The 12,785-nt window shown below is 46.8% G+C and overlaps 1 protein-coding gene across 2 annotated transcripts in view; it reads left to right on the top strand.

The window, feature by feature from the left end:
• Positions 1-2,661: 2,661 nt before the first annotated feature.
• Positions 2,662-12,785, top strand: part of ccna2 (cyclin A2) — a 29,907-nt gene continuing 19,783 nt past the window's right edge. The window contains exons 1-3 of one of the 2 annotated variants that reach the window (XM_072495728.1): positions 2,662-2,721; positions 5,758-5,992; positions 11,655-11,767. In XM_072495728.1, the coding sequence (XP_072351829.1) occupies positions 2,677-2,721; positions 5,758-5,992; positions 11,655-11,767 (393 nt within the window). In that variant the 5' untranslated portion in view covers positions 2,662-2,676. The other variant, XM_072495727.1, reaches the window with a different exon arrangement.

A 12,785-nucleotide genomic window follows, 5' to 3' on the forward strand; every position in this document is an offset into this window, starting at 1 on the left:
TTCTGCCTAGCTCCCTAAATTCTGATTGCAGGACCCCATTCCCCTCCTTACTTAAGTCATTGGTACCAATGCAGACCATGACCTCTGGCTGTTCACTCTCCCCCAGAAGAATATCCTGCAGCCACTCTGTGGCATCCTTAGCCCTGGCACCAAAAAGGCGACATACCATCTGGAGTCATGTCTATGGTCACAGAAGTGCCTGTCTTTTCGCTTAGATAACAAGTTCCTTATCACTATTGCTCTTCCCTTCTTCTTCCTCCTCTCCTGTCACGCCGCTCGTATTGCCATAAACCTGGCTCTGACTGCACTCCTCTGAGGAACTAACTTCGAAAACAGAAAACCGATTTCTGAGCAGGTCCTTAGGGGCCTCCTGCATTACATGCCTAGTTCTTTTGGACTGCCTGGTGGTCACCCATTCCCGCTCTACCTCCAGGCCCTTAAGCTGCTGTGTGAACACCTCTCTGAATATGCTATCCACATGGTTCTCAGCGGATAGCGATGAGGACTGTCCGAGGATACAGCAGGATTTAGATTGTTTGGAGACTTGGGCGGAGAGATGGCAGATGGAGTTTAATCCGGACAAATGTGAGGTAATGCATTTTGGAAGGTCTAATGCAGGTAGGGAATATACAGTGAATGGTAGAACCCTCAAGAGTATTGAAAGTCAGAGAGATCTAGGTGTACAGGTCCACAGGTCACTGAAAGGGGCAACACAGGTAGAGAAGGTGGTCAAGAAGGCATATGGCATGCTTGCCTTCATTGGCCGGGGCATTGAGTATAAGAATTGGCAGGTCATGTTGCAGCTGTATAGAACCTTAGTTAGGCCACACTTGGAGTATAGTGTTCAATTCTGGTCGCCACACTACCAGAAGGATGTGGAGACTTTAGAGAGGGTGCAGAAGAGATTTACCAGAATGTTGCCTGGTATGGAGGGCATTAGCTATGAAGAGCGGTTGAATAAACTCGGTTTGTTCTCACTGGAGCAACGGAGGTTGAGGGGCGACCTGATAGAGGTCTACAAAATTATGAGGGGCATAGACAGAGTGGATAGTCAGAGGTTTTTCCCCAGGGTAGAGGGGTCAATTACTAGGGGGCATAGGTTTAAGGTGAGAGGGACAAGGTTTAGAGTAGATGTACGAGGCAAGTTTTTTACACAGAGGGTAGTGGGTGCCTGGAACTCGCTACCGGAGCAGGTGGTGGAAGCAGTGACGATAGTGACATTTAAGGGGCATCTTGACAAATACATGAATAGGATAGGAATAGAGGGATACGGACTCAGGAAGTGTAGAAGATTGTAGTTTAGTCGGGCAGCATGGTCGGCACGGGCTTGGAGGGCCGAAGGGCCTGTTCCTGTGCTGTACATTTCTTTGTTCTCATGGATGCACCAGTGACTCCAGCCACCCCATCAGCTCTGAAACCCAGAGCTCAGGTTTCTACAACTGGTAGCACCTTCTGCACATGTCATGTCGGTGGGCACCAGCAGCATTCAAGACTTTCGCACATTCCACTTCTCTTTTTTTATTCGTTCAAGGGACATGGGTATCGCATGGGCAGTTAAGAGTCAACCACATTGCTGTGGGTCAGGAGTCACATAAAGGCCAGACCAGGTAAGGGTGGCAGATTTCCTTTCCATTAGTGAACCAGATGGGTTTTTAAAACAATCGACAATGGTTCCATGGTCATCACAAGACTTTTAATTCCGCAGTGGCGGGATTTGAACCTTGGACCCTAGAGTACTCTGGGTCTCTGGATTAATAGTCCAGTGACAATACCACTATGCAACTGCCTCCTCCTCTCTGCTGATGATTAAACAGCCATTTTTTAAAATCTCATCTCCGATATCTTTAATAAACAGAGATTTTAAAATAAAAATGAACAAGGATTACTTGATTTTTTTCTTTTCAGATTGCTCGCAGTAGTGTCCAGGCTAATGTTTCATAGCTGAGGACCCCAGGCTAATCTTGGAAAAGGACGAAATCCTTCTCCACGTATCTTCTTTACTGAGTAGTACGACACGATACGCTTCACTGAGGTCTGGCTATGTATTTACATTGCATTCTAGCGTATGTCCTTTTTTTCATGTATGGAACGATCTGTCTGGACTGTGCGCAGACACATTTCTTTTCAGTACTTTTCTCAGTACTTTTCACTGTACCTCGGTACACGTGACAATAAATCAAATTCCAAATCATTGGACAAATTGCTAATATTCATGATAGGGGCCCACAGGTAGAAAAATGAACGCAGTTATGCACCAACATGCAAACCGCAGTACCCTTTTTAACTTGACCCCAACGTGAGCCAACATTTTGAAGACAGGAGGGACCGAACATTAGACAATTCAGAATATGAAAATGAGTTTGCAAATGGTTTCAGTTTTACTGCCAGTGTTAGGGCTAATTGTTTCCTAACGTTGACACACTTCGCTCTTCTTCTCAGATGAAGACAAGGACTCACTGTTTTGAACTGCCCCGCCCCCGCGCCGAGCAGCTCCTTCCCTCTCCGCTGGTGCCGCCCATTGCTTCCTCGCTTTGATTGACAGGCCACCACCGCGCGAACAACAAGACCGAGAGAGAGAGAGAAAATTCAAATCTGAAACGGAAGCCCGACGTGCCCGCGCGCGCCGAGCCGAGCTGCCATTGGCTGATTTCAATTGACGCGGGACACTTGAACTGAATGGGCTTTAACCGTTCGCCGGCGGTGACGTACGGGCAGTACGAGGTGGGGGTCAGAGTAACAGAGTAAACGGCCCCAGTTCACTTGGGGGGGGGGAAAAAAAACAACAGCTGCTGGCCCATCATCTACCCGTTCGCTCGCGCAACCTGGCGTTAGTTTGGCGGACGAATTATAAGGCGGGACCTGGCCGAAGGAGCGCTCGAGCCGGGCCCTCTCCCTTCTCAAGCAGCGGCGGCCTGGGATCAGCCCGAGGGGGAGGGAAAGGGACACGCCACTCCGAGCCGCCGCCTGGGTTTTATTTGCTTTCTACGATACATAAATATATATTTTAAAATCTTGTTTTTATTCACTTAAAAAAAAAAAATCCCCGATCTCGAGATGTTCCGGGATTCTCGCAACGACGCTTCCAGGGACCGGGAAAACGTGTTACCCTCGGGCACGAAAGCTGCCAGCTGGGCCAACCAGGAGCCGGGAGGTCGGGAGCGGAATGCGGGCCGAGCCGCCACCGCCGTGGGCGGCAGGAAGGCGTTCGGAGTGCTGCAGAACAACCAGCCTTTACAGCCGCACCGCAAGCCCGTGAGTAAAGAGGCAGGTGCTGTCACTGGGTGGTCTGCACGCACAAGTCGGGGGGCTCCAGCCCGGAGTCCTCCGCTGCGGGGGACGCTCCGGCCAGTTCAGGCACATCAGTGAGAATCTGGGTGGCATTGCTAAATAGCGTGAAGTTCATACCGTTTTGACATTGAAAATTCAAGCTTCTAAGTCGGTGACTTGCCAAGCGTCCTTTTTAAAAAAAAAAAAGCCAAGTTATACTCTTCGCAATCATCCCTGACTTTCCTGTGATGCAGGAATGTATCGAAGTCGTTTCTCGATGTTAACCTTTTTAATCAACCCCACTAGACAAAACCACCTCGGGTGCTCTATGATTTCACCTATGAGCTCCCCTGTAAAATGGAGGGTTGTAAATTCAAATCGTTCGCTCTTCCCATCGCCCCCGAAGCATCCGATGTTGGGGAAATTGTTGCTGAATGTTAGCGTGCTTTTTGCCGTGACTCTGGCAAGAATGAATTTGTGAACCACGTTTAGAGCGGTTTGTCAGTGATGCCATTGTAAAGGGCACGCTAGCAATAAAATAGACAATTATAGGAAAGCCAAGTATTCTTCTATATCGCTTGGGTAGTATTTTAAAGGATGCGTTCCTTTCATTCAACTGACATTGCTAAAACTTGATGACCTTTTGTACATGTGGGAGGGGGGCACCTCATGAATTTGAATTTATGGTGGCTGCTGGAAGTGCAGGAATAATTGACTGATCTTGGTTGCCAATTGATGAGGTTTTCTAAAGCCTATTGTGGGGCCGTGCAAGCTTTTTGTCTTCTATGACTGGAATCCTTGGGCGCCAAGAATTAAAGTTTATCCACCAATGCAGCAGCTGTGGTAAATATAGAATATACTAGCCTCCAGACCTGCAGAATTCAAGCGGGGCAAAATCAGCAAAGAAAAAAATGAACATAGTGCCAAAATTTAAGGCCCTATACTATGGCCTTCCCTCCTCACCTGCAGCCTGGTTACATCTATTGCAATTCAGTAAGTGATCAGTAATTCTGCATTTCACCTCAGGAAGTTGATAACTTTGTCAGAAGTATAAGCCCTCCACATTTCACCCAAATAAATGTAGGTAGACAGTTGGAAGTATTTAGGTGTGGTGGGTATCACATGGAGTCTGAGTTGCTTGTCTTTTGGTTTTCAGTTACATGCTGATTCTGATTCTTTTTTTTTTCTCCCTCTGAATCCATTCTAGAGTTAATGAAAATTATTTGTTTTTTTTCCTGGGGCAATCTAGAACCAGAAGTCATAGTTTTAGGATACAGGGTAGCAGATTTAAAACTGCGATGAGGAGAAATTATTTCTTAGTGTGGTGAATTTGTGGAATTTACACCGAGCAGTGGGTGGTGGGACTTTTGAGTAAATTTGAGGAGATAGACAGATTTTCAATTAGTAATAGGTTGAAGGGTTATGGAGAATGGACAGTAAAGTGGAGTTGAGGCCGAGGTGATCAACCATGATCGTATTGAATGGTGGAGCAGGCTCGAGAGGCTGAATTGCCTAATCCTGCTCTGATTTCTTATGTGACCACTGAGAATCCAGCTTTTTCAGCAGCGCTCCTCCCATTAACCAATTGAACTTTGGGTGCAGCAACACTTCTCTCAATAAAAATGACAAACTTGTATGGCTTGAGTATTTTTAAAATAATAAATGAACACAAAATAGAGAAGACTCCTGTAAATGATTGTACCTATTGCGCAAAACAATCAATTTTTTGTAGTGTCACTCTTCAACATCAGGAGAATTTTTCTTAAGTTATGTCCACACTCTTCAGAGGTCAAAGGGGTCTCGTGGCTGGAAATGTTTGGGAAACCCTAGTGAAGGGATCTGGTCCTGGGAAATGAGCGGATCAAGTGTCAGGAGGGAAATGTTTTGGGGGTCAATGTTCATAGCATAAAGTTTAGCTTAGTTATGGTCAATGAAAAATTAAAGAATAGGAGTTGTTGTTTGGGCCAGAGCCAATTTCAGTCGGGTGAGAATGGAACTGTTCCAGGTAAATTGGAATCACAAGATTTGAAAGCAAAACTGTAACCAAGCAATGGGTTGTCTTCTAGAGGAGTTTGTCTGGGTGCAGTAGCGGCTGATATCACTATGTTGTGTCTGGGTGGGTTTACTCCAGGTGCTCTTGTTTCCTCCCACCGTTCAAAGATGTGTAGGTTAGGTGCATTGACCATGCTAAATTGCCCCATGGTGTCAAAAAGTTTAGGTGAGTTACAGGAAAATAGTGGGGGAGTGGCCTAGGTAGGATGCTCTTTCAGAGGGCCAGTGTAGACTCGATGGGCTGAATGGTTTCCTTCTATGTTGTGGAGATTTTATAATGCTATGAAATAAGGTTGTATTACCACCTGAACAATGGCTTTCCTTAAAATGACCAAATTGGGTCCAAATGTTTGTGTTGCCAATCCTATCATGACTGAAAGTCGTGTTCGAGCAGGAATCAGCATTCTGATTTTTTTCATTCGTCTACACTACCTACAGGTTTCAACATCAGGATTTATCTGCAGCAATGAAAACTCTGTTCCACTACCAGCAGGAAAAGCCCCAACAAAACAATCATTCACTATCCATGTGGATGAGCCTGATGGTGCTCCACGGCGAAATACAAGCAGTAATGGAGGAAATGCTGCAAGTCTGACACTAAAATCAACTGTTTTGTCACTTGGAAATTGTAAGCCTTTGGCTGCTAATGAGTGTGCTGCAGATGTTAGTTTTGGTAAGTTTTGAATCTGAATTTTAAATATTGACTCTTCAAATTTTAAATATGTTTATTAAGATTTCAACAAAATTTTCAACCATACAAACACCCCCCCCCCCCCCCCCCCCCCCCCCCCCCCCCCCCCCAGTAATAAAAAGAAAGCTTGCATCGCAAGACATAAACATGGCAAGTCAATATGATACAGAACTTTTGTACTTTGGATTCCTCCCGTACATATCAGTTTTCCGGATAATTTATGTATTTTCTTTCTCCGATGCCCCCCAGAAACCCCCCCTTTCCCTGTCCCTCCCTCTTCTCTCTCTTCCCCCCCCCCCCCCCCCCCCCCCCCCCCCCCCCCCCCCCCCCCCAAGGGTTGCTGCTGCTGCTGACCAAACTTCATCTAACGCTCCGCGAGATAGTCTACGAACGGTTGCCACTGCCTGTAGAACACCTGCGCAGACCCTCAAGGCAAACTTTATCCTCTCCAACTTGATAAACCCTGCCATGTCATTTAGCCAGGCTTCCACACTGGGGGGCTTCGCATCTTTCCACACTAACAAGATCCTCTGCCGGGCTACCAGGGACGCAAAGGCCAGAATGCCGGCCACTTTCGCCTCCTGCACTCACGGCTCATCCGCTACTCTAAATAATGCTAGCCCCCAACTTGGCTTGACCTGGACTTTCACCACCTTCGATATAGTTCTCGCAACTCCCCTCCAGAACCCATCCAGTGCTGGGCACGACCAAAACATATGGGCATGGTTCGCCGGGCTTCCTGAGCACTTCCCACCTCTGTCCTCCACCCCAAAGAACCTACTCAGCCTCGCCCCCGTCATATGCGCTCAAATTGTATTTTTAATATGACATAATTGTGGAATGTTGCCGTCTACATTTGAATGCAAATACCCTTGACATCAAGGCCAATCAGCTGTGACATTTAAGGAATCCTAGTCAAATTGAAAACCATGGGAATTGTGGTGGGTGACCGCATTTGTTGGGAGTCCTGTATGTCTTCTCCAGCACAAAGGAAGATGGTTGTTCGGGGCCAATCATCTCCATTCCAGGATGGAGTTGTAGGATTTCCTCTGGGTAGTGTCCAGGCCTAACCACTTTTTTTTTTTTTTTTTTTTTTTTAGCTGCTTCATCAATGAACTTTCCCTCCAAGGGCAGCAGTGGAAATGTTTGCTGATGGACCTGGGTTGCTTCAGTCTGACCGGGCTTGAGCTGATAAGTGGCAATTAACATTATGCCATAAATTTCAGGCAATGACAATCTGCATCAAAAATCTAACTATCTTGTCATTATATTTAATGACATTATCATTGTTGAATCCATCACTATAAACATTCTGGGACGGTTTCTATTGACCAGAAACTGAACTGGACCAACCACATAAATGCTGTGACTACAAGAATAAATCCAAGGCTGTGAACTCTGTGGCAAATAACTTCTGACTCCCCAAAGCCTGTCCATCACCTACAAGGTGCAAAGTGGGATTGTGATTAAATGCTCTGCACTTGCCTGGATGAGTGGCAACACAACACTCAAAGCTTGGCACTACCCAGGACAAGGTAGCCTGCTTGATTGGTACCCCATCCACCACCTTAAACATTCACTCTTCCGTCACCACATAGTTGCAATAGTGTGCACAATCTACAAGATGACTGCAACAGCTTACCAAAACCCCTTTGACAGCACCTTCCAAACTGGCAACCTCTACCATGTAGAGAATAAGGGCAGCAGAGACTTCGGAACATCCAAGCCATGCGCCATCCTGATTTGAACTATAATGCCATACCTTCGGTTAAAATCCTGGAACTCCCTAATGGCAGTGTATCTACACCAGATGAGCTGCAGTGATTCTAGAAAGAGCAACAAATGCTGGCATTGCCATTGATCCCCTCAATCTGTGAAAGAATTTAAATCTCCACAGAGTTTGCAGCATCTTAAGGTAATGGGGCAAGAGTAACAAAATGTGCACCTCTGGACTATTTGGAGCATGAAACACCTGCTCTGAAATCTTGAATTTTCTTTTGATGCCGTATTCATTTTTAAAAATTAAAATCAAAAAAGGAAAAAATACATTCTTCCAATCTTTGCCATCTTCTTTTGGGAGATAGTGACTCGTGCTAGGGTACATATCCAATCATAGAATCCCTGCAGTGCAGAAAGGCCATTCGGCCCATCAAGTCAGCACCGACCCTTTGAAAGACCACCATGCTTATGCCCAATCCTACCTGTAACCCCAGCCTAAGGGGCAATTTAGCATCACCAATCCACCTAAACTGCACATTTGGACTGTGGGGGGAAACACACGGGGAGACCTTGCAAACTCCACAAGGTCTGAACCAAACCCGGGTCCCTGGCACTTTGGGTCAGTAGTGCTAACCACTGGCACAATATAATGCCACCCATGGGTGGTGATATGGGTGAGTATAATACTCTGGTACACTTGCCCTCTCTGTGAAAGTTGGAGAAATGAGTGCTGGTATCCTGTTTAACCACATTCAAGCTGGCTCCTTGATTTCCTTGATGTGCTTTGTAGCCTGTGTCTTTGGATAGGAATCGGGGAATTATATTTGTTTTCCCTGATTCCTATCTTATGTTGTGCTACCTCAGCTGTTGGTCCCAAGACCAATTGTTATATAGTCGGAGCAGCCCAAATCGATGTCGTAGTTTCTCATTCTTTATCCTTAATGTCTTGTAACTGGCTTCAGGGGTTCTAGGAAAGAAGGTTCCCTTGCATTACCGCAACTGGAAATAAACTTGCTCTACTGACTCACTGATTTATCGATATAGTTTCATCCTTTTGGTTTGTTTGTATGTATGACCTTGGTGTACTGAATGAGCATGATATAGATGAAATTGCATATTATTTGTAGGTCCTTAACTGTTTCATTAGAATTTACTGCTTTTCTTTCTTCAGTATCAATTTGTGTTCAGATATCTGAATCCAGGGCCCGAATCTTGTTTAAAAGCTTTTTGGCACATGTCCCCATGTCATTGCGCCCTTGCGATATAACTTTTTTTGGGGGGGGGGGGGCCACATGGTCAGCAGTCCTTGGTGGGGCACCAGTAGTGCTGGTAAATATGTACATGGCCAACTGATCATTGAGGAGAGGAGAAGGACCGTTCACAGAACCCGCTGACTGACTGATCGAATCCCAGATCGGGGTCAAGGACTGACGTGGCTAGGAAACTGGAAACATTCATGGAGCAGATTGGGGTGGTTGACCAATGGTGGTTCCTACACCCTGGTGAGAAGGAATTCTCATTCTTGTCGCCGGTCTGCAAAGCAGACTCCAGAATAGACTTTTTTGCAGTGGGGTAAGTGGTGCTTCCAGGAATAGTAAGAGTGGAATATTCTACTATAATTATCTCCAGCCACGTTCCATATCACATGGATGTGAGTTTGGAGACGGGTTGTGTCCAACGCCCCACTTGAAGATTGGACATGGATCTACAGGCCGATAAGGTCATCTGCCAGAAAATATCACAAGCCATAGGCAAGGTCTCGCCTTCCACATTCTGGGAGGCACTTAAGGTGGTGATTCAGAGAGACATTGTAGCTTACAAGGCACGTAGCGACTGGGAAGAGGGTGGTCAGGCACAGCTGATGGACTCCACTCTGGAAGTCGACAAAGTCCACCCGAGGCCCCGACCATGGAGCTTCAGGCGGAGAGGAAAAAGCTGCAGATGGACTTTAATCTGCTATCCACCAGGAAACAGTGCACCAACTCCGCCAAACATGGGGGACCTTCTACAAACTCGAGGAAAAGGCTGGCCGCCTACTGGCTCGCCAGCTGAGAAAGCAGGTAGCCATAAGAGAGAGAGCCCAACGAAGATACTTACAACAAGTACAGGTCAAGAGATTGGAGAACTAGGTACCAGAGGTGGTCACAGAGGACCTGAAAGGCTGTTTCAAGGATAGGCAGCTAACTGTGAACATCAAACGACTGCTGAAAGTAATAATGACATCATCCGGGGAGAGAATGTCAGAGGTGATTGTCTCCCTGGACACAGAAAAGGCCTTTGACAGAGTCTAATGGGAGTACCTCCATAAGGTACTGGAGTGGTTTGGGCTGGGGACAGGGTTCACCTTGTGGGTGAAACTCCTGTACAATGCCCCCAAGGCCAGCATTTGGACCAACACCAGCTCTGAATATTTCCAGCTGCACGGGGGCACAAGGCAGGGATGCCCTCTATCCCTGCTTCTGTTTCCCCTGGCAATCACCCTGCAAGATGCAAAGAGCTGGAAGGGCATCCAAAGAGGGGGCAAAGAGCACCAGTGTCGTTCTATGCGGATGACCTCCTCTACGTCCACAAAGCAATCATGCAACTGCTGGAAGAGGTTGGAGCCTTTTTCGGGCTGCAAACTCAACCCGAGCAAGAGTGAGGCTTTCCCGGTGAACCCTAATGGGTGAGGGACAGAGCTAGAGGGACTACCATTCAAATAAGCCCCAAACCTGGGGATCCAGAAAGCTCATGACTGGACACTTGATTCGCAAGTGGATCTTCCTACCCACAGTACACTTCCTGCCCAGTGGTGGTAGCCACTCTGAACTAGATTTCTGTTTATCCGGGATGCCCACATCTGCGGCAGCCACCAATTCCCACCAGCCATGCTTGACATTACACTTAAAAAATAAAAATAAAAAAAATAGCAGGACTCCAGCAGTCAGGAACTTTTTATATAGGGGACAGACTCTCAACCTTGAACAAACTGACGGAGGATCTGGACCTGCCGACAGGGCAGGAACTGGGGCACTTCTAAATTAAACCGTTTCTCTGCAAAGAGTCGGCAAGATACCCCAAGAGAGAAACTGCTGGAGGAACTAATAAACACTGACAGTAAGAAGAGGGAAACTGTGGGAACACGTGCGGACGGTTACTGGATGGGACAAGACTACCATTGGATGAAGCCAGAAGAAAATGGGAGGATGAATTGGGGACAGAAGTGGGTTGGGGACTCTGGAACAAAGCACTTGAGTAGGGCCAACTCCTCCACCTGCGCCAGGCTAAGCCTCGTGTGGTTCAAAGTGGTGCGCAGAGCTCACCTAACCAGAACCCCAATGAACAGGTTCTTCCCGGAGGCGGTGCCCCGGCCACGTGGGCACCGTAGCTTTTGCTTCCCTGATCGCAGGCTGGTGAGTCCTGCTTGGCTGGCGATTGGCAGCACCACCCACAGCTGCAGATCGGCTGGCAGACCTTTTTGGAATTCCTCCACTTGGAGAAGATCCAAGTACATCATCCGAGGGTCGGACAAGAGCATCCACAAAGTGTGGGGGCCATTTATCAGCCTGTTCCAAGACTTGTTTGAGGCCAACAGTGACTGGAAGAGGGAGGGACGGGGGAAAGACACCAGAGAAAGAGGTGGAGGAATGGAAGGGGAGAAGGGAACCCAAGGGGGCCACAGAATTGAATACTGGGAAGAGCCCCCCCCCTTCCAAAAAAACAACTAAAAACCCTAACAGAAAGAAGGGGAACACAGTGTGGCGTGAGGGCAGAAGGCAGAAATGCCCATCTGAAGTTATTTAATTTCTTCTGCTAGGTTATATAAAATATCTTGCACAAATATATTTGTAAACCGGGTGGACATTGCTCATGTATGTACAGTTATGGAAATAACTTTGGTTGAAGTAGGAGACTAATCAGCTTTGTCTTTTTTTTTTTTAAAAAGATTCCCCGATGGTGTTGGGCATGTCGATATCTTCAGATGAAGAAAAACAAGTAAATGTTAATGCATTACCTGAATATGCAGATGACATTCACAAATACCTAAGAGAAATGGAGGTAAAGAACCCTATCCGATCGTTGATTCCAAGAATATCTGTCCCTAACTTTTCAGTTTATATATAAAAAAATATGTATATTTTATTGAGAATTTTTGGTCAACCATCACAGTACATTGTGTATCCTTTACACAATAATATAACCGTATAAATAACAATGACCTGTTTTATAAACAAAAAATAAATAATATGTAACAAAAACTAAATGGCAACTGCCTTGTCTCAGATAAACACTCTCCCAAAATATGATTTAACAGTCCAATATACAATTATTTATAGCAACGACCTATACATATTATACATATATATTAACAACCCTGAGAGTCCTTCTGGTTCTCTTTCTCTCTTTCCCCCCCCCCCCCCCCCCCCCCCCCCCCCCCGGGCTGCTGCTGCTGCCTTCTTTTCCATTCCCTCTATCTTTCTGTGAGGTATTCGACGAACGGTTGCCACCGCCTGGTGAACCCTTGAGCCGATCCCCTTAGGACGAACTTAATCCGTTCCAGCTTTATAAACCCTGCCATGTCATTTATCCAGGTCTCCACACCCGGGGGCTTGGCTTCCTTCCACATCAACAGTATCCTGCGCCGGGCTACTAGGGACGCAAAGGCCAAAACATCGGCCTCTCTCGCCTCCTGTACTCCCGACTCTTGTGCAACCCCAAATATAGCCAACCCCCAGCTTGGTTCGACCTGGACCCCCACTACTTTCGAAAGCACCTTTGTCACCCCCACCCAGAACCCCTGTAGTGCCGGACATGACCAGAACATGTGGGTGTGATTCGCTGGGCTTCTCGAGCATCTCACACACCTATCCTCTACCCCCAAAAATTTACTGAGCCGTGCTCCAGTCATATGCGCCCTGTGTAACACCTTAAACTGAATCAGGCTTAGCCTGGCACACGAGGACGATGAGTTTACCCTACTTAGGGCATCCGCCCACAGCCCCTCCTCAATCTCCTCCCCCAGCTCTTCTTCCCATTTCCCTTTCAGCTCATCTACCATAATCTCCCCCTCGTCCCT

Source organism: Scyliorhinus torazame, chromosome 3 (assembly GCF_047496885.1).
Source record: "Scyliorhinus torazame isolate Kashiwa2021f chromosome 3, sScyTor2.1, whole genome shotgun sequence".
NCBI classification, from domain to species: Eukaryota; Metazoa; Chordata; class Chondrichthyes; order Carcharhiniformes; family Scyliorhinidae; genus Scyliorhinus; species Scyliorhinus torazame.